Consider the following 19,181-nt stretch of genomic DNA (forward strand, 5'->3'; position numbering starts at 1 on the left):
AACACATACACACAGAACATACACAATCACATTTTCAATTTGATGATTTAATATAAAACATAATTCCAGACATTTTTGTACTTCACATTTCTTTATAACTGTATTATGCTGTAATGCCCATGCTATTTTTTCTAAAAAACTTCATAAGAAGTTAACCCTTTAAAATATTACAAACCTCATAAACTGGAATTCAATCAGCAGTTGCATTATTACTATTACAAGTGCATTTCTGTCATTCAATCAAAGCTAATAAAGCATCTTTGTGGATTAAAAACCCCAAAGTAATAATAAGAAGTTACTTAATGAATGAAAATAAACATGAAAACTGAAGCAAGGCACACCAGGATTTGCCAGCAAGCAGCCTGGTTGAGGACAGTTCTGTTCCTGTCACAGTTGCAGTCCCTGCCTCTAGGATGACACTTGGCTGATGAATGGGTGGGAGTTGGTGGCGGGGAACATCTCATCCAATCGACTGCAATGGATTTAGAAGTTACAATTTCCTGGTCCATTCCTCCCCTTTGCAGCACCCAGTAGAGGTTGTCTTTGAAGAAGTATGTGTCTCCTAAGAGATACATGGACAAAATCAGAATGACAGAATGAGAAAATGCATTAAAAAGTGATGGAATAGAGGAATAGAGGACTTAATTGAAGTATTATGTGCCTAATTAGGCTTTCCAGTTTCTCACCATTTCCCCAGCTGATGATGTCATCAGGGTCAGAGGGGACTCCTTTCCACAGAGTGGTAAATTTAGGGTAACCTGACTCCAACCTCCTTCCTGTCTCTCTTCCTCCTTCATCAAACCTCCAAAACTCCCCTCCACTGAAAAGGTAGGTCTTGCCATTGTGAGCCCACACAAATGCTGCCTCCACTCTCTCAGATGCTTTCCCATTCGCTGCTTGCAAACCCCAGTCCGACAGGGGTCGGGGGTACCCAGGGAGGGATGATGTATCCTTGAAGACCCAGTACTGATCACCTGTTGCAGATGGAGGAGTTCAGAGAGAGGACAAAATCAGAAAGGTGGTGTGGCCTGTAAGTGGCATATATACATATGTTCAGCTATTTTTAATCAATATAATATAACGTCCTCTGAAAAACATTCAAACTGGAGAGTAAAACAATTTCCTATTATCAGATCTCACCAACAAAGAAGACAATGTGACTGTCACCCTTCCTCTCATAAACAGCATCAATTTTCTGTATGCCAGGGGGAAGCCCGATCCAGAAGTTCCGTATCAAAGCTGGGGAGAGTGAGACCAAGGAACCTGACTGCTGGATCCGCCAGAAATATGGACCTGAGTAATGCAAAGACCAGGAAAAACAAAGCCTTCATTTTGGAAGTGTAATAAACCATGGTGTACAGCAGAGGAGATCCCTCCTCTTATATTCAGCACAATATAATTCTGTTTATAAATGCAAAATGGACAAAGGCAATGGTGAACTGTAGATCTCAGAGGTCTGGAGTTGAGAAGCCCTATCCTAAATGAAGTCAGTCTGCAGCAGTGTTACACATTTCACTGATCCTGGATCTTCTGATTTTTAGGGCTTCACATCTTTGGATCAAATTTTATCACTTAAAGAGGCATTATATTTTACACTTTTGTCATTTAGCAGATGCTCTTATCCAGAGTGACTTACATGGGTAGCAATTACACCCATTTATACAGCTGAATATTTACTGAGGCAGTTCTGGGTTAAGTACCTTGCCCAAGGGTACAACAGCAGTGTCCCAGCAGAAAATTGAACCGGCAACATTTTGGTCCTGCTCCTTACCACTATGCTACACTGCCGCCCCAGATGATACCATCATAGTTTGTAGGGACCTAGGTTTTAATGCAGATTTAGTTGAAGCACAGACATTGTTTCTCTCACCCTTAAAAAAGAAGACCTCTCCTCTGATATTGGCCACAGCATCATAGCCCCCCTCACATCGGTCCTGAAGGGAAGGGTCTGGGCTGAGATAGAGGGGATATGGGAGAGAAAAGGCTCAATATACTGTTGATGGCAGAAACCACATAAGGGGGGCACTGATGCCTCTCTAGCAATGTATCTTTCATAAGGAGGAATGATTACAGTGTTTTTGACATTAAAAAGGTTTTTAGTTGTATGGTGTTGCATAGTATGATTGTAACAAGAATTACAATATAAGCACACTTCACTATTATAAAGGAAGCTCACTGTTTTGTTGATCTTGGATTTGGAGGACTGGGTTGGTGAGGGAGAATTGGGGTGGATGGGACACGTGGTTCAGGAATGATCACTCCTCCTTTTTTCCCTGAGAGAGAAAATACAAACACAGATAATTACCAACATTTAAAAAAACAGAGAGAGTAAAAGAGGTGGAGGGATGAGGCCTCTCACCATACAGCATCTGGATGCCCAGCCTGTCATCCTCAGGAAGGCTGTAGCTCTGGATGTGCCCCACTGCACCCTGATAATAGGGTCTCATGATGGAGGGGTCAGAGGACGAATGCGACAGGCCCAAAGCGTGGCCAAACTCATGGACCGCCACTGTAAAGAGGTCTGTGCTGCGACTGTCACCTGGGACAGAGAAAGGACAGCTGTCTAAAATGTAAACGACTTACTCCATGATTTTAAGGGTTTTACAAGAGTGCACAAACATAAATATTTGTCCATGTCTATCTTCAGAGAGATGGGGCAATGGTTACGCCTGCTCAACATTTACATTGCAAAAATGTATTTACGTCACTGAATCCTTGTGATGGCTTCCATAGCCTATATTTCCCTCCATAACAATGTATCTCTCAGCCCAGTTCTGCGCACCTGCATAGCTCCATGTTTCATCATCGTCGAAATGAACGTCCCCTGCGATGTCAGCAATCCCAGGAAAGAAAGCGTGAGCGAGGGTGCCGCCTTTACCATCAAAAGGGTACCCGTCATCATGAAAGGAACGATTGAACGACACCCTGATGTCCCCTTCCTGTCTCCTTCCTCTCGCTGCATTGCTCCCAGGAAGATGGCGAAATTTTAAAGGGGTAACGTCACTCCATACTTTGAGAGCGTAGCTCAGAATGGCCTCCACTAATTCAGGTTGAAGAGGTGAGGTGCCTGAGGGATAACTGTGGACACTGGGAGAGAGATGGATGGAACATAAAGAGGGAAGGCGTCATATTAAACTTACTAAGACTCATTGGAATATATAAGACTATCTCTGTTCAAAGTCAGAGGCTAAATAAAAACAATGATCTGTTGTGGACAGTGATCAAGCTATGTTAGAATGTGTTCTGTGGATGGCAGTATTGAGTTGCTTTAAATCAGGCCATTGCTGCAAGCTACAACTACTGCTAAATGTCCTCTTATCATTGCTGAACTACAGTACTGTATATCAGTGAAGTACACGATTTAAATCTATGTCAAGGGTTGCAAAAGAGAAGAGAAAGACAGTGCACACACCTCCAACTGATATCAGTCTTGTCCCAACGCAACCCTGACAGAGCATATCTTTTCCTTCTCCTTTTTTTAAGCAAGTCCTCTGTTCCAACAATGTCAGGTAGAGAACACCGAGGAGTCGACATGAGGGAGAGAGTAGCGTGGTCTAAGACAGAAGGAGACGCATCAGCATTATTGTATGGGTGGCGGAATGAACCTAGAAGGTGACATATTGATGGATCTACAGTAAAATTTGGATGGGTATGGAGAGAGAGAGGGTGTCAGTAATCACACAGACAGGTCAGGAGAAGGAGCCTGTGTAAGGTGTGATAGCTACCCAGCTCCCCTGTCTCTTCCAGTCCAGCGAATCTCTGCATCTGCCTAATAGCTCTCTCGATCCCCTCTCTGGTCTGAAGCTGGGCTGTGCGGGGGTCTGGAGGAGGCAGGTACCCATACCGCGTCAGCCAATCCTACAACACGACAGTAACAGCTGAGTTTAGGAAAGATATTTACTGTTATTTTCTTCCCATTTGAACTTTCAACTTCCTCTCAAGCATAGAGAAGGCATCCCACTTTTCAAAGACATTTAAGTAATAAATGTAGGGATATCAAGGATTGTTTAGCCTACTGTAACATTCAAACTTGTGTGAAACATGGTTATTCTGAATGTGGATGGAAATACGTTCTGACAGATATTAAATTTAAAATATGTTGTGTCTTTTCAGATCCACACTTTTGACCGCATTACATTACATTACAGGCATTTAGCAGACACTCTTATCCAGAACAACTTCCATCACAATAGAACACAGAAGTGTGATTGAAGACAATGAGTACCAGGCAACTTTTCATTTTCCCTGGGGGCTAAATTTACAAGCCAACTATTTGTTCCCCACAGGATGTTTAGGATCTTTCCATGACTTTCCAGGATGAAAACATTTTCAGACATTTTTGAGGATCATAGGATCCCTGGGCTTAAGGACTCAGGGTTACTTTAGCTGCAGTTTGGTGCTACATATTTCTTTGAATAAACATACTGCCTTTAAAACAGCATTGGTCCAACATTGTGCACAGCTTGGTTAAAAAAAAGGTAGGCTACTTGACATCACACATTTCCTTTTGCTACACATCTGCTGTATCTACCTTTGTCCTTTTTTTCTCTGCACATTTATACTCAATGGAATACGTATTGTTTAAAATTGTGTATTTGCATCATACAGTACTCATAATTGGTTTTCTTCATATGATCTGAAGCTGTAAATACACATGTACACAGGATCTCCGGAATGTGCACACTTCGTACACACTTCCACTTCCTCCAACCGCAGGGAATTACCGTAAAAGAATGTATAAATAACTATGTTTACGGTACATTCCATGCCTGATTCGGTTCCAGTGAACTGTACTGTGTATACAACACTTGAAAATGCAAGAACCGTAATCAGGATACAGCAACATTTAACTGCTGAACCCATGTCAAAATATTATAACTAACTCCACATTTTGCCAGGGTTAGAGATTTCTGTCTCTTGAATGTCCAGTTTACCATGATTACATGGTATTCTAAGGGGTCTTCTTCTAAATAGCCTCCATATAAGATCAAGCTAGAGACAACAGGTAACGGGCGGGGGTTATTCCTTACACGCATCAAAAGTACAGCCAATGGTGACAACCAGTGTGACTGTATTTTAGTTCAACATTAAATGCTCCAGAACACAGCCCATGCACACACCTTCCTTTTAACGCCTCTTAAGACAACTAAAGACTATAAAGACGCATTTTTGGGATAAAGCACATTATCAGTCTCTAGCATTTTCCCAACTTCTAACAGCAGAGTCGCCGCATCACCTTATTCTCCCTATGCTGATTGTATTTATAATGTTTTCATAAACTTACACAAAGCCGTGCAAAATGTTTAGTGTTCAAATTAAATTCTGTTGAACATGACATGCGGCTTGGAAATCAGTCTAATATGCTATCAATCAAACTGATAACATACTTTCCGTAACTTCTTTTCATCCAAGGTGAAAGGATAAATGGATATACTCACCACACTCCGGGAGTATTGGTCAGCCATTGGAGCGCAGAGTCCCACAGAGACGTACAGAAGCACGGTACCAGTTACACAGAGCGCCTTGTGACCCATACTAAATACAGTGACTGCAAACGCACTGTCAGGGACCGGCGTACGCAATCCAGCTACCAAAAACGAGCAGAGCGATTCACTAGAACTGGAAGACAACCATAGCCTAAGATCTCCCTTGCAATTACTCCGATCACTTCATCATTTAAAAAGCCGCAGGTTCTTTACTGAGACTGATAAAAAAAAAAAAACACCTTAATGACCATTTCCGCTAGTCATGAATAATGTAGTTGTCACCCCCTTATCAGCCGCAGAGTTACTTAAATAAGTCGAAAACGTTTCCATTCGTTGATGGTGTGTTTATTTCCTTTACCCTCGCAGTATTATCTTCTACTGCTTCTCCCTGGGGACTAGGCAGGGCTAGGATCTAACGATCAATAGACGAGTCACTTAGTGATTTCCCCCCCTCTCTCTTGCGCTCTCTCTTATACACACACATTCTCCCTTGTTCGCATTCTCACACGCACACGCTCTCCTCTCTCTTTCTCTCTCTGTCTCTCTCTCTCTCTCCACCCCCCCCCCCCCCCCCCCCCCCGGGAAAATAACTTTTCAATCTGAATATATTAATAATTTTATTAATTAATAAAATTTGTAATTTTTCACAAAGTACCACAAATAAGTCACATTACGAGCATTTACTGAGCTTCTGCTTGGTTTGACAAATAAATTGTCAGTTTCATCTTCATCTTGGCTACACCTATTTCATTGTACCTACGTTACATAGCTTTGACCCCCAGGGGCCCAACACTGCACATAATTATCTTTATTTAGAGATTAAAACCTTAATCTTTAAAACTTTAAAACTGGTCATTAAGCCACTCTGAACACCTTTCTCACTCCCGTCCTTTCAGTTCACACAAGTGAGGACAATCTATTACAGACACAAAAACTACTGGATGTCATGTTTATAACATGACATGTAGTAGTGCAGAATGCTTAGGGATAGTCAAAACACCCTTTATCTCCCTTTCCATAGTCTTCTCTCCACCAAAAAGAAGAGATTTTGATCTGTGCATTTCATGCCCATTCTAGGTCAGAGATAAGGAATGAATGACTGAATTTAGGAACAGACAGAGGGAATGTGAAGGAAACAAGTGTGTGAGAGTGTTAGCTGGGGCAAATCTCGCATCCATGTTGGTTGGAGCTTCTGGTCAGCCATTTCACACTCCCTGTGATAAAAGTATTGCAGAGGAAATCCCCCCCCCCCTCCTACCCACCCACCTACCACGAATGAAAAATAAGTATAGCATTGTGTGAATAAAAATAGCCAGAGGATGTTTATGATGAAGTTATGAGACAGATTGAGAGGTGGAAGAAATGAGGAGTGGTATGAAAGAAAAGCCTTAAATAGTCAATGAAGTTTTAAAATGAAGGTAGGCTGTTACAAGTTTCCTATGAGTTTGATTGTGACTTATTATGATTTCTTTTTTTCTGTGCACTAATTTTGCCATCCTGAAGAATCGACTCTTTGGATTTACTCTGTGACCCGGAAGCACCATTTTAGATATACCAAATTAATTTTGGATTTGGATTTACTAAATTTACTAAATTCTAATCCTTAATTAAAATAAAGATACACGGAGGGCAGATTTTATCTGAGGTCCAATGTAACTCATAGGGTGTCATATTGTGGTGAGCCATGACAATATTGTCACTTACAGAGCTTACATACACTTTCAGTCTCCAAGCATATTCTAAGCAGCAGAATATGGGCTCCCAAGAAGTTCTGTGGAGGAGACACTTGCCTTGAGCGCAATCTGAGCTCTACAGCTCCATCCTAGCCATGCCATCAGGTAAGGATGACCAGGGGCCCACAGTGGCCCACGAATTGGCTTGTTTCCAACGGGGATAGGAGTGGGTATGTTGGCAGGGGTTGCTTGTCTCACTGATCACCGCCGTTCATCAGGCGCCTACATGTTACTTCACATGACATCAGCTGTGTAGCGCCCACACAACTACACTGTGCTGTGTGACTCATGATCTGTGTGTCTCATGACCCGCAAAAAAAGCATGTTCCTCACATGCGTGTGAGTGCAAAGAATGTCACTGCGAGTTGAACCTAATATCAGTGATATAAAGCAGGGAACATGCATAATTAATTTTAAAAAGAAGCACAGGTTGAGTTAATAGCTTCACTAAAAATATTTTCAAGGAAGCAGACCATGCATATTCTCCTTGCCATTAAGAGTAAATAAGCCTCACCTCACTAATGACATCAATGTGACTTTCTTTGGAGAGAGAGAGGGCAAGGGGAGAAAATCTGGAAAAACCTAACAGTGAACATCTGTTTTTTTTATCATGGAACCGGAGGAATTCATTACAATAGTACGCTTGTAAATTGCATTTCTAAAATTTGTGACCACACATGAACTGAGAAGATCAATCTGTGCACACAAAATATAATATGATTAAGTGCACATATATCAATGTTCATGTCTACTGTCTGAATATATATTGATTGTTACAATCTCACTGAGTAACAATAAAAAATACAACACAGCTATTGCAAATGCAACAATATATGTAATGGTGCATTTAGACAATTTATGTCAAAATATAGCTTTGTTATTTTAAGTAGCTGGCTGCAGCAACATTGGTCAGCAATCCCTTAGACCTAACTGAGAAGAAACATGCTAGGGACTAAGACAAAGTAAAGGACAAAATAAAGGACACATAAAGAGTTGCATTTATTTAAATTGCCTTTATTACTATAAGCAATAGTGCACTGTGGGCTTTTGTGATAGCGTTAAAACACATAACAAACAAAATAAACACCATCAACCCTTTAGCTCATGCGTACAGTCATTCTCTGCTTATCTCCCCAATTGTAAAATACCATCCTACTGTGTTTTTATTTTGTCTTGCAGTGTGCTGTGTAAGTATTAATGTTTGGGGATCTCCTGTGAGTCTGCTTGCACTACCCCATTCTGCCCAGTAGCGTATCAGTGTTACGGCGGTACAGTTCTGTGGCCTGTCATTCCCTGTGCCCCTCTGTGTCGTTGAAGGAGTACTCGGCTTTGTGGTGCATGATGAGCTTGTTGTTGGCGAAGTAAAAGCTGTCCGACTTGGTCTCGTACGGGTTTGCAATCATCTCTTCCACTGAGATTTTTGGGGATCGGCAAGGCAGGGTGGAGAGAAAGGCAAAAGAAACAGGGGAAAGAGGAAGAGGGGGAACAGGGAAAGAGACAACAGGGAGAGGTTGAAAGACGAAAAAAAATGTTGATTACAAAATCAGGTATGATTTTCGCTGTGAGATTTGATAACAAGTAATGGCAATTTCTAAACCAATGGAGGCATCAGTGGCCAAGCTGAAGTACTGTATAAAAACTTCTTATGCTATATACCTAGCTTGCTGGGCTGGCTAGGTGAAAGCAGCACAGGAACAGAACAGACATATATTATTCAATCATGAGTTAAACCCGCAAGTTTCAATGCTTGTGATCTCATATTAATAAAAAAACACACACCTGTTTCCGGCTCCAGCTCAGGTAATGAGTAAATGTGCTCACAGGTGTTCCTGCTGTATGGGATACAGAAGCCAATCTCAAAGTCGAAAGTTTTGAGAAGTCGGTCTCGGAAGTAATGTCTCTCGATCAACCTAAATCTGTTCACAGCCTTGCTGCCCACAGTGAACTCCAGCCTGGGAGGGAAAAAGACAATGTCACTCTACTGCAACACACACACAGTCAACAGTCAGACACCAAACACTGATGCAGATACATTTAACTTCATCAACACTGTCCAAGAAGCTGCTGATCTGCCAACATAAATTAGTATCCCTTATAAAAACTGGTCATTCAAATTCCCACCTAGTCAATGGTACCAGTCAACTAAAGTTAAACATGGGGATGAATCTCATCAATCTTAAGTGTTTCCCACTGCACTATGCATTACTACAGCATAGCATGAGCTCATAGACTGCAGTAGTTTACAGGCAGTAGTAGGATATGGACAGACACAGAGAATTCCGGGACTTACGTGGCTCCAATCTCCCTCAGAGTCAGAAATACAGGGGCAAAGTGGTATTGAATGAATCTTCCTGCATTTAAGTCTATCATATCTTTAATTTCTGTGAAAGGAAAAAAAAAGGAAGAGAGGAATATGTTGTGTTTCAATATGCGCATGCCACGAACTGACAAGACACTGCATTACTGTAGGGTATATACATCACTCTGTGTGAATCACAATTCACAAATTCCACCATTTTTCAAAAATAAATGCACAAAATGGATTTGAAATTATAAAGCAATATATGTTGCCCAAAAGCACCATGATGACAGGTAACAGTTCTTCAATGCAACACTGACCATTGTGGAAAAATACCTAGCATTTCAGAACTTGAAGTACCTTGAATTTTTACCTTGAATTTAAATTCACAGTTGAGATAAACTGTCTTTTGATTAGTTTTCATAGTTAAAGAGCCTTCCAGTTTAGATAAGTACTGCCCTTTAGCACTGGCTCCTGTTAGTTTATTGTGTGTGCTGTAGCATTAAAGTCCCTTTTTGAACCTCTCATGAACTAATTACAGTTATAACAAAGAGAATGTATTACATGGAATTATTTTTTATAACAAAGATTATAACAAAGAAATTGAGGATTGGTTTTAACTTCACATTTTCCCTTAAGGTGAATATGATTGCATTTAAGGCTAATTAAGTAAACTCCTGCTATCAGAGGCAATGAAGCAAAAAGGACTCGACTGCTAATGAATGAGCCTTATTTTAATTGGCATTCTTTGCTAACCATCAAAAATGTCAGGATATTTGTCAGGTAACCTCTCAGCCCGGACTCCTTAAATATGCACCTCTGAGTAAATGAATTACACTATGATAACCGGATAATGTCTCATTATTGTTACATGCCCAGTAGAGGGCAGTCATACACTTCTTCAGTTAGATAGTAACTAACCATCTAAACTCTAGCTATGATGTTGAGTGTGGAACATGCCAAAAACTTTGAAATCTGTTAGGATTTTCCAACAGAAGAAAGAAATATTATATCCTCTAACAGCTTTGAAGCTGTATATGTCAAACATTTCCAAATTGTAATACTAGACCTAGAGTTCATCAGTTGAAAATGAAGTACTGTTTTAAACTCAGTTTTGCACTCTTCATACCCACTAGGGTTAACCATGACAAACCAGGCCACTGTTGGGAGGTAATAGGTTACCCACCTGCCTAACCGTTCATACCAAGAGTCTGTAAAGTCTACCAGGTCTTAACAAATAATGTCAGTGGGACAGCCTTAACAGTTTAGCTGTCGCTGGTTAAAAATGAGAATCTTAGACAGCACCTATACAAAGGGTTACACAACAGAGCAAACATCGATGATACTGTAAGACTTTGTGGGAAGCATAATGTGTTTATTTCAAACTGGTGGCAGAAAATAATCTACGGACTGCTTCAGAGTGAGCAGCAATGCATGTATTTACTGGCAGCAATGTAGGGGTGGACCAGCATGCATTGCACCTTTCTGAGCCTGAGTGAGTGGGCCCACGTGCTTTAGCTGATACTGTACTGGAGACACATGTCAGGGCTCTGCTACCATGGCCACAGCAGGGGAGAACGTTATAAGTGTTTACCACAGAACCACCACATCTGACTCTCAGAGGGCCCGTGAAGTTTCGCTAAAGTGTGTGACTTAGTTAGCATCTGAAACCTTTGTCAAGGTTTGCAATCAGATTGGATAACAGCCACATTCCCTAAAGCTCTTGTGCCTTCTACTGACAACTGGACAACCCCTTGTGTTGGTTTAAAAGTGGAATGTCCAGCTAGCTTGTTAGTTAGGTAGTTAAACTGTGCTTAGGTGGAACATAACACGTTGCTGAGCGGATGCTAGCTGCCTACCATTGAAGATGCCCAGTGTGGGCTATTTTAGACCAGTGCTGTGAAGATTTACTGATATTTAAAATATGTGGATTGGCTGATACTGTAGGATCAGTGAAAAGGATGAACCATGCTGATCATTTAAAGATAAGTGAATCTGCGTGGTTTCACCTTGGCAACAATGTCCACTTTGTTCTGAGTTAAAACACGGGAACCTTACATTTCATGTACACACACACATACACACACACACACACACACACACACACACAAACCTGTTGGACCATGTTTTTTGATATCTATTAGGATGGCTCCAGACTCCAAGTCTCGGATCTTGAAACGAGAGAAGGAGATGTTGTAGATGTTGTCTTCTGGCAAGCACAGATATTCTGCAACACAAACAAAATCCACACACAGGATTAAAACACAAGAAATATACATCACTGCACATTATTTATTATATCTTCAATGTGTTGCAGGTCCATTATGTCCATGTAGTCTGTAATATATCTGTGCTGCACCTTTTAAGAAGTGTAGTGATGGCAACAGCATCAGTGTCGTACTCCATGATGATGCTTGCACACCAAATATTACTGTCCTGTTGAACCTGCACTAAATGTATTTTAGGTTACATAAAACAAAAGATAAAGGTGATTTTTGCTGATCCTGCCAAATATTGAAATGGATTCTTATCTTTTTTATTTGTTAGATTATTTGTGAATGATGAGGGATCTTGATGAACCACACAAAAAGACAACATGAATGAGTCTTGCATCAAGGTGAAAAAAAGTTCTGAATTAACTTAATGGGCATGCCATTTCTACTTTTTAAAAAAACGAAACCAAAAGCTGCAGGCAATAAAAACAAACATATGTTTAAATGTAACCACACACAAAAAAATGTTAAATGATAGTAGGGTCACTTGATGTAAAGTGAGACCAAATTCATTCACAAAGTCCTCACAATTCACAAGTGTCCACACCATTGATGTCATGCTGGCAGGCATCCGTTTTTCCCTTAAGGTATCTCCAGAGACTTTTATGGGGATATTTACATTTGTTCTGTCCTTTAAGTCACCTTGATCATTGTATATGAAAATATGTATCTCTCTAACCCCTGTAAGATGCTGTGAATGTAATAAATTGCTCAACATAACAAATATATTTTGTAGTCTCCCTAAAAGCCACACTCTTGGTGCCAAAATTTGAACACGTTCTTAATCTTGTCATAGGACAATCCATTTTATTTGAATCCAAATGACCTTTTGTGCTCTGGCATATTGTTTTGGCATTCCATATGTCCTCATTTTTAGTGTAGCATGAACTTGATAAAAGATAAGACTATCTTCTTCCTAAAACCCCCATGAGTGTATTTTTTTCTAACAGAAATTGTAATTGAATTGGTAATGTGGTTTGATGTATTTGCATGCCTAATCCTCCATTTTAGACTGTCCCATCAGAGATGATAGTGCCCCTGTTGTGCTTCAAATCTCCTCCTCAATCAGGGGAATTGTGTGTGGTGTTCAGTGCTTAAGGGGATTTTCTCCTCAGTGAGGGCGACACAACTAACTCTGATGGAGGAGTTACAACAGCAGCTGCAATTAAATAACTTTTGCCAAAATATTAATTGACAAATTTAATTAATTGATAATAATTGATACAATTTTGGAATGGAACACGGACAAGATATTCGGGGGTTCTCATGAAGACTTGAGAAAATATGTCACCAGACGATACCATTCTGTAACACACAGCTATTGCTGTACCTTGTTCTGCCATTTTAAACATCAGTGTGAACTCACCATCTGTGTAGGAGTTCAGTCTCAGGACATAATTTGGGGTGATTTCGTCGCCACTGTCCAAAGCCTCCACCAAACCAATGACGTCGTCTCCAGAGATGAATCCATTCCAATCCTCCATACCCTGGTCTCCTATCTGCCCTCTCTCGCTTTCCATATCTCTTTCTGTCTCTCCCTCAGCTGACATTTCTCCCTCATCGTCGCTGCCTCTCTCGGTCTCCCGCACATTCGCCATTTGTCATTCTCTCTTGGTTGGTCTGTATGTAATTCACTTGTTCCTTTATCCAAGGCTCACTAAAATCAAGAGAAACAAGTTGACCCTCTCTCTCTTAATGCCAGCGGACTGTATTGTCCGTTACAGCAATCATATACATACTCTACTGTATTGCGCTGCACTGTAAGTACCCTCACCTCACCGACTCTCACACTCTCCCTTGTGACTCACCCAGATTAAATGAATCAGATAGAGCTAATCTGAGTAAATCCCTAATTAAACACAGACACAGGGGCTACGGTAACACATATGGAACAAAACACATAGAGAGATTAACCAAAGGGAGAGATTAGTGCACAGTATTCACACTGAGTGGGCACTACAGACAGTAAACAATACAATGCACAAGGTGTTTTTTTAAAAATTATTTCTCTATGGGACTGAGATTATATGAGATAACACCCCTATCACTAGGGTTGCTGCAATGTCTTTGTCACTGTGTCATTTCCTCGTGTCATTTCTCGCTTCCTTATCTGTACCAAGGAAGAGGGTACAGGAGCCACATGCGAAATCAAAAAAGAACATGATTCAAAAACTGAGAAAAAATCAACACAACACAACTTCCTCAAGGCAATGCTAGTAAAGAGTAGGAGAACTCAGAGTCACACTCATTAGACTGAAATTAGTTGTGTAAAAAATGCACCCAAATAAGTGGTTAATGAAGTGAACACACCTTCCAATTAGGTGGATTCAGCTATTTTGGATTCAATACTATATCACAGTAAAACAATTGTTACTGCTACTTATGGCATCAATGTATAATGGCTGATATATTAAAGTACTAAAAAGTGCACCCTGTTAAACATGTATTTTTAAATGTATTTGTAAATTAGTGCAATGTGTGCCTACTAAATACAATAATAACAAATGAGTGAAGGAGAAAAACACCAAAGAGATCACAAAACTATATACACCCTAGATATAGTCATGGCATGGACACATCAAGACACTGTTGTGGCAAATCATATCATAGTGCCAGAGAGGTGTAGACATTTAGAATAGAACCATCCAACAATTCAGTTGACAAAACTAGACAATACTCCAAACAAGAAGGCACAAATTTAGGTCTTCATTAAGGCCCCCAGGGCTCACTGTGTTTAAATTGTGATTCCAGTGAGCCTTCCATTTCATGCTCAAGATTTCGATGTCACGCACCACTCCTTCCATGGAAGGACCTAGCATTGATGACACGTCTCTCTAGATTTAAAAGGCTCACTGTTCTCTGTTTTATTTATGTTTAGTCTGTTTTTGTATCAGTGTTATTGAGCCTGGACACTGCTCATATTAACACGTGGCATTTACAATTAAACCCCCTGTTTCACCCCCTGTGGCACTCTTAAAAGCTCTGCCTTGTCAAGTGACAATTGAATCACCTCGAAGTTTTGATCTGCTCTTACACACTTTGCAGTGAGAAGGAAGGTGGGAGGGCCATCCACCACATCCTGTCTTGTTCTTTCACATGCACACTTGCCTCTTGTTGCCATAGCACAAAATGTGATTTCAGCATGTCAACTCGGGCGGTTACTGGCGGTTTCTAATTTCCCAGAAGGCAGCAGGGTGTGATGATTAAGCAAGAAAAGGAAACTATGGAGAAACCAGAAGAGCCGTCAACATGAGAGAGTACAACAATCAGGTACGTTTGTGTTTTATTTAGCTTAATTTCGTGTTACGGAACACGTTGAGGGTAGACACGGGCCAGTGGAACTATTGATATAGATAATATTCACTCAGCAACAAACTCAAAGTATTTTACCAGGATGACATTCAGCAGTGAACAGAACAAGGCGTTCAAGAGGTGAATATTACGGAGAATAACCTAAAAAAGAAAATGTGGATCCTGGATCCTAATATATATTTCAATTCTTTAATCATAGTGTTATATTCAGAAATGCTGAGACTGTGCTCAGCAGTAATGTAGATGTAGTGTTTAGGAAATAGAATAACGGCTGGGGTGTAGCACTAGATTTCTTCCAGTTTTACTTGTCAACATAAACACGGTGAGCCACTAGATGGCGCTACTGAAAACAACAAACATAACACAAATAAAGCTTCCTATAATGGTTTTAAGCGTTCAACAAGCCCAGACTGTAGCTGACACCTCCAGCCCTCACCTAAAGTCTTGGGGAGCTAGGAAGTCTGGTTATGCAGATCCCTTTATAGCCCTGTGACCACCTACAGGTGTCTGTGATGTTTCACTAGTGGAAGATGTGCTGCCTGTATGGGCAGCTCACCTTGGTGCTTTAGCCCACGGGAGGTGAGCTCTCTCCATGGTGCTGGAGTATCTCCATTTGGAGCCACACTCAGGGAGGCTGAGGTTCAGATTAGGATGGATTCAGGGCACACCGCAATGTGTAGCAGCACTCAGTTTAAATACTGCTATGCCTTTTTAGTAATCCTCCTTTTCTCTCTTACTCACAGATAATGAGGATGATGGTATGGTTGCTCTTCGTGTGCCTCCCTCACTTCCCTGCTGTCTCCGTTCCAGTCTACAACTACACAACAGAGGCCCAATACGACCTGAAAGAGGCCACAACGGCACAAAGCCTCACAACTGATGTTGTGAGAAATCTGCTAAAAGTGCCATATGTGACAACAGATCACTATTCAACCACACCCACACACGCAACAGGAACTAGCGAGAGGACAGGGAACACAGCTGGATACGGATCCCATGGATTTGACAGAAAAATAGCCCCAGATTTCTACACTGGCATCACAACTCCGGGAAGTGGTTACATAATCACAACAGTTGCAAGTGGAAGAACAGAAGAACAAAAGAACAACCGGAACGCAACTCTAAGTGACTCACGAATTGGGAAAACACAAAGCTTCATTTTTAAGATCACATCAAGCAACAGATATAACACAGAGCTTACAACTGACAGCAGTACGGCAGCTAACCAGTGGCACAGCGACACTGTGAAAAGTTTAGAAGAAAGAGAGGCAGCTACTGTAAATCAAACAACAGTATGGAACGATGCCTCTACCTCTACAACGTCTCCACACACTGAAGACATTGATTTCAGCAATGACACAGTTACACCTTCATATTTGAAGGTGAATGAAGACATAATCAGCGGAGATTACAGCACCACAACCTTGCACACAAGTTTTCTGACAGACACAGAAAGAGACGATGGAAACACACGCGATGACTCAAGCATTCACACAAGCACAGGTTCACGCATTAACACTGATACAAATGATCACACAATCATACTGTACAGGCTCACAACCAAAGAGCTGGAACGTGGCATCAGTGAACCCACGCAACAAATCACGCAAGCAGATAACAGTACAGACTCACATGCACTCAACAACAACACATTCCCTCATACCTCCCAGCCTAATTGTGAAAATAAAGAAATCAGATCATCGTCTCGATCCACTAGACTGGTCTGTTTCATCACTCTGTGGGCGCTAGGTGTGACTGCTTCGATCTTCTGTGGGATAACTGTCTACTTGTGGGTGCGGCTCTCTTTCCATCGAAAGATGGAGAGAACCAGGAGGGAGCGAAGGGTGGTGGAAGCAGCGGAGAGCCAAGTGGAGAGCCTTTGGGTTGCACCCATCGGGACCGTGCAGGACAGAGTGGAGTTCTGGTATGCAAACGGTGCATCGTCTGGTCTGGTAAACCAAAGGGGAAATGAATGGAGGGACCGAAGGAATGGAGGGAAAGAAAGAATGAGAGGCAATGAAAGAGGTGGGATGAGAGAGACTGAGAGTTTCTGGATACAGCCCAAGGTGACGGTTGAACAACTAACTGAGTTTTGGTATGCGAGAGTAAAACAGGGCGAAGAGCATGAACAACCATGACAGATGAAAAGGAGAAACAGGAAAAAAGTGTTAATGTTCTTAGTTTAGCTCAGGAATTCCCATGTGCCTTACTTTGTACAGGCATTGCCACATATGCTTTTATTAATACATTTTTTTGTAAAATAAAAATTGTAAACCTTAACCATTTGGGTAAACCGTTGTTTCTGTATTTATTTCAAACATGTTTACCTGCACTATTCATGCACTTACTAAATTAACTTGTGACAATGCTGTCTAAAGTAGTGAGGGGGTTAATACAGTTTATATCTGCATACTAACAGGATGTCACTGTACAGTACACAATAATAGGCCGTTCAAAATGACAGGCTGATATATATTTCTTAATATAACATATGTGTTAATGTATTGAGGGGGGCTGTGTGGGGGAGCAGGAAGTGTGTGTGTGTGTGTGTGTGTGTGTGTGTGTGTGTGCGTGTGCGTGTGCGTGTGCGTGTGCGTGTGTGTGTGTGAGTGTGAGTGCGTGCGCACATGTAGAGATGGCTATGGGAGAGACAGGGGGAAAAAGCACGTGTTTCTTCCTGAGGTTAAGGAAGAACTTACCGGCAAAACATACATAAAAAAATACATATCACAAAACATACAGGGAGACACAAAGCAGTAAACAGAACAACAGAACAACAGAGCACGTGGAAAAGAAGAAACAATCAAAGATGAAATACAGATATTAAGAGTTAAGCCATTGTAGTTGCTAAGGAAGGGGAGGAGGTGGTATACACTGAGCATAAAATGCACTGGCATAGAGAGTAGCGGGAGAGGTGTTATCTGTGTCTTCAGGTCAACGGCACGCTTTTCACAGGCTCTCAGTGGATATGAAACACTCAAAAGCATGTAACGTGCACAGACACACACTCGAACATAAACGTACAAACACACTGCAACCCTCAGTTGCAGGTGTCTTTGCTCTGACACTCCAACTAACATACACACACAAGCATGACTGTACAAACATAAATGTGCATGCACACTTATGCTCTTGCACACATTCCCTGCATAATTATTTGGTTTATCTAAAGGAAACTGAAAGCGAAACGACTTACCATGTAAAATGGCATATAAAGATACAACTGGCATAGTGTTGCCAAGAACTGAGTCTCATATTAATCTAACTCGTCTTTACTTTCATTGTGCCTCCCCACATTCATACACACATACACCACAAGCACTCACAAGTTACGTCACTTTCACAAATACCTTGTTTTTGACTGACCAACTTCTCTTTCTTCATGGTGTGAAAAAAAATTACGAGAGAGATTTTTGTTTTTTGCATTAACTCCACCCTCCTATCTCTTCCTCGCAGTTGCTACAACCAACGGACAGGCACACAGATATACATAAAAAGCAAGGAGAGTGTGTGTAAGAGTAAGAGAGAGAGGGAGAAGCGGAGAGGGGCAGAAAGAATGAGACAAAGAAAAGACCAGTAGATGTGTGAGAAAACACCTTTTTAAGTTCCTGTAGTATAATCAAACTATTGGTTTTACATTAATACCTTTTCATTCAATCTTTTTATGGCAGAGACATGAAGGTAAGGGAAATCATTTGTTCATTGTTGATCAAATCAATTTGTGGGATACGCTAGTCTATTCAATAATGGCGTTTAATGTGAAAATGTGTATGTTGAATATGGAATTTGTGAAAGAAAGTGGTTAATATGTGGAATCAGATGGAGGAAACAGGTTTGGGAAGAGAGACAGATGGAACTCTTACTACTTGTGAATATTGACCATCTATAACTACACTGTTTCTGTTGCAAAGAGTGAGACATTTCACTGCAGTTCTGATGAAGGTAGTGCAACATTGCTTATATGGGAAATGATTGGGTCATTTCTCATCAGTGTTACACATATATTACTATTTTTTTCCACTACTCTTGACATTTTTTAATTGTATCTTGAAAATAGAAGTAAGATAACTGCATTACT

At 41.0% G+C, this 19,181-nt stretch overlaps 3 protein-coding genes across 4 annotated transcripts; 1 reads left to right on the forward strand and 2 right to left on the reverse strand.

Moving 5' to 3' along the window:
• Positions 1-299: 299 nt before the first annotated feature.
• On the reverse strand, positions 300-5,534 carry mmp25a (matrix metallopeptidase 25a). Its single transcript, XM_036552854.1, has 10 exons — positions 5,439-5,534; positions 3,726-3,858; positions 3,413-3,554; positions 2,783-3,087; positions 2,360-2,539; positions 2,177-2,273; positions 1,871-1,953; positions 1,141-1,293; positions 687-974; positions 300-562 (listed from the first exon to the last, which is right to left on the reverse strand). The coding sequence occupies exons 1-10, from the start codon at positions 5,532-5,534 to the stop codon at positions 300-302; spliced, it is 1,740 nt and encodes a 579-aa protein (XP_036408747.1).
• Positions 5,535-8,267: 2,733 nt separating this feature from the next.
• unc119.2 (unc-119 lipid binding chaperone B homolog 2) lies at positions 8,268-18,478 on the reverse strand. Of its 2 annotated transcripts, XM_036552637.1 has the most exons (7): positions 14,802-14,864; positions 13,866-13,901; positions 13,158-13,448; positions 11,632-11,745; positions 9,510-9,600; positions 8,999-9,171; positions 8,268-8,630 (listed from the first exon to the last, which is right to left on the reverse strand). In XM_036552637.1, exons 3-7 carry the CDS (start codon positions 13,387-13,389, stop codon positions 8,506-8,508), a joined length of 735 nt encoding a protein of 244 aa, XP_036408530.1. In that variant the 5' UTR covers positions 13,390-13,448; positions 13,866-13,901; positions 14,802-14,864; the 3' UTR covers positions 8,268-8,505. The 2 variants fall into 2 exon arrangements, with proteins under 2 accessions (XP_036408530.1, XP_036408531.1); XM_036552638.1 differs by lacking the exons at positions 13,866-13,901; positions 14,802-14,864 and adding an exon at positions 18,454-18,478.
• Positions 14,989-17,324, forward strand: si:ch73-248e21.5. Its single transcript, XM_036552619.1, has 2 exons — positions 14,989-15,061; positions 15,847-17,324. The coding sequence occupies exons 1-2, from the start codon at positions 15,041-15,043 to the stop codon at positions 17,239-17,241; spliced, it is 1,416 nt and encodes a 471-aa protein (XP_036408512.1). The 5' UTR covers positions 14,989-15,040; the 3' UTR covers positions 17,242-17,324.
• Positions 18,479-19,181: the final 703 nt, after the last annotated feature.

This window comes from Megalops cyprinoides, chromosome 19, assembly GCF_013368585.1.
Source record: "Megalops cyprinoides isolate fMegCyp1 chromosome 19, fMegCyp1.pri, whole genome shotgun sequence".
Taxonomy (NCBI): domain Eukaryota; kingdom Metazoa; phylum Chordata; class Actinopteri; order Elopiformes; family Megalopidae; genus Megalops; species Megalops cyprinoides.

Coding starts and splice junctions, on each gene's coding strand:
- mmp25a (XM_036552854.1), bottom strand. CDS start 5,534: ATGGGTCACAAGGCGCTCTGTGTAACTGGTACCGTGCTTCTGTACGTC. Junction 3,088..3,412: donor AAGACTGATATCAGTTGGAG/GTGTGTGCACTG, acceptor TCTCTCTCCCAG/TGTCCACAGTTATCCCTCAG. Junction 975..1,140: donor TCACATTGTCTTCTTTGTTG/GTGAGATCTGAT, acceptor CATCTGCAACAG/GTGATCAGTACTGGGTCTTC.
- unc119.2 (XM_036552638.1), bottom strand. CDS start 13,389: ATGGCGAATGTGCGGGAGACCGAGAGAGGCAGCGACGATGAGGGAGAA. Junction 11,746..13,157: donor ACTGAACTCCTACACAGATG/GTGAGTTCACAC, acceptor TTTGTGTTGCAG/AATATCTGTGCTTGCCAGAA. Junction 8,631..8,998: donor TGAGCTGGAGCCGGAAACAG/GTGTGTGTTTTT, acceptor CAAAAATCTCAG/TGGAAGAGATGATTGCAAAC.
- si:ch73-248e21.5 (XM_036552619.1), top strand. CDS start 15,041: ATGAGAGAGTACAACAATCAG. Junction 15,062..15,846: donor TGAGAGAGTACAACAATCAG/GTACGTTTGTGT, acceptor TCTTACTCACAG/ATAATGAGGATGATGGTATG.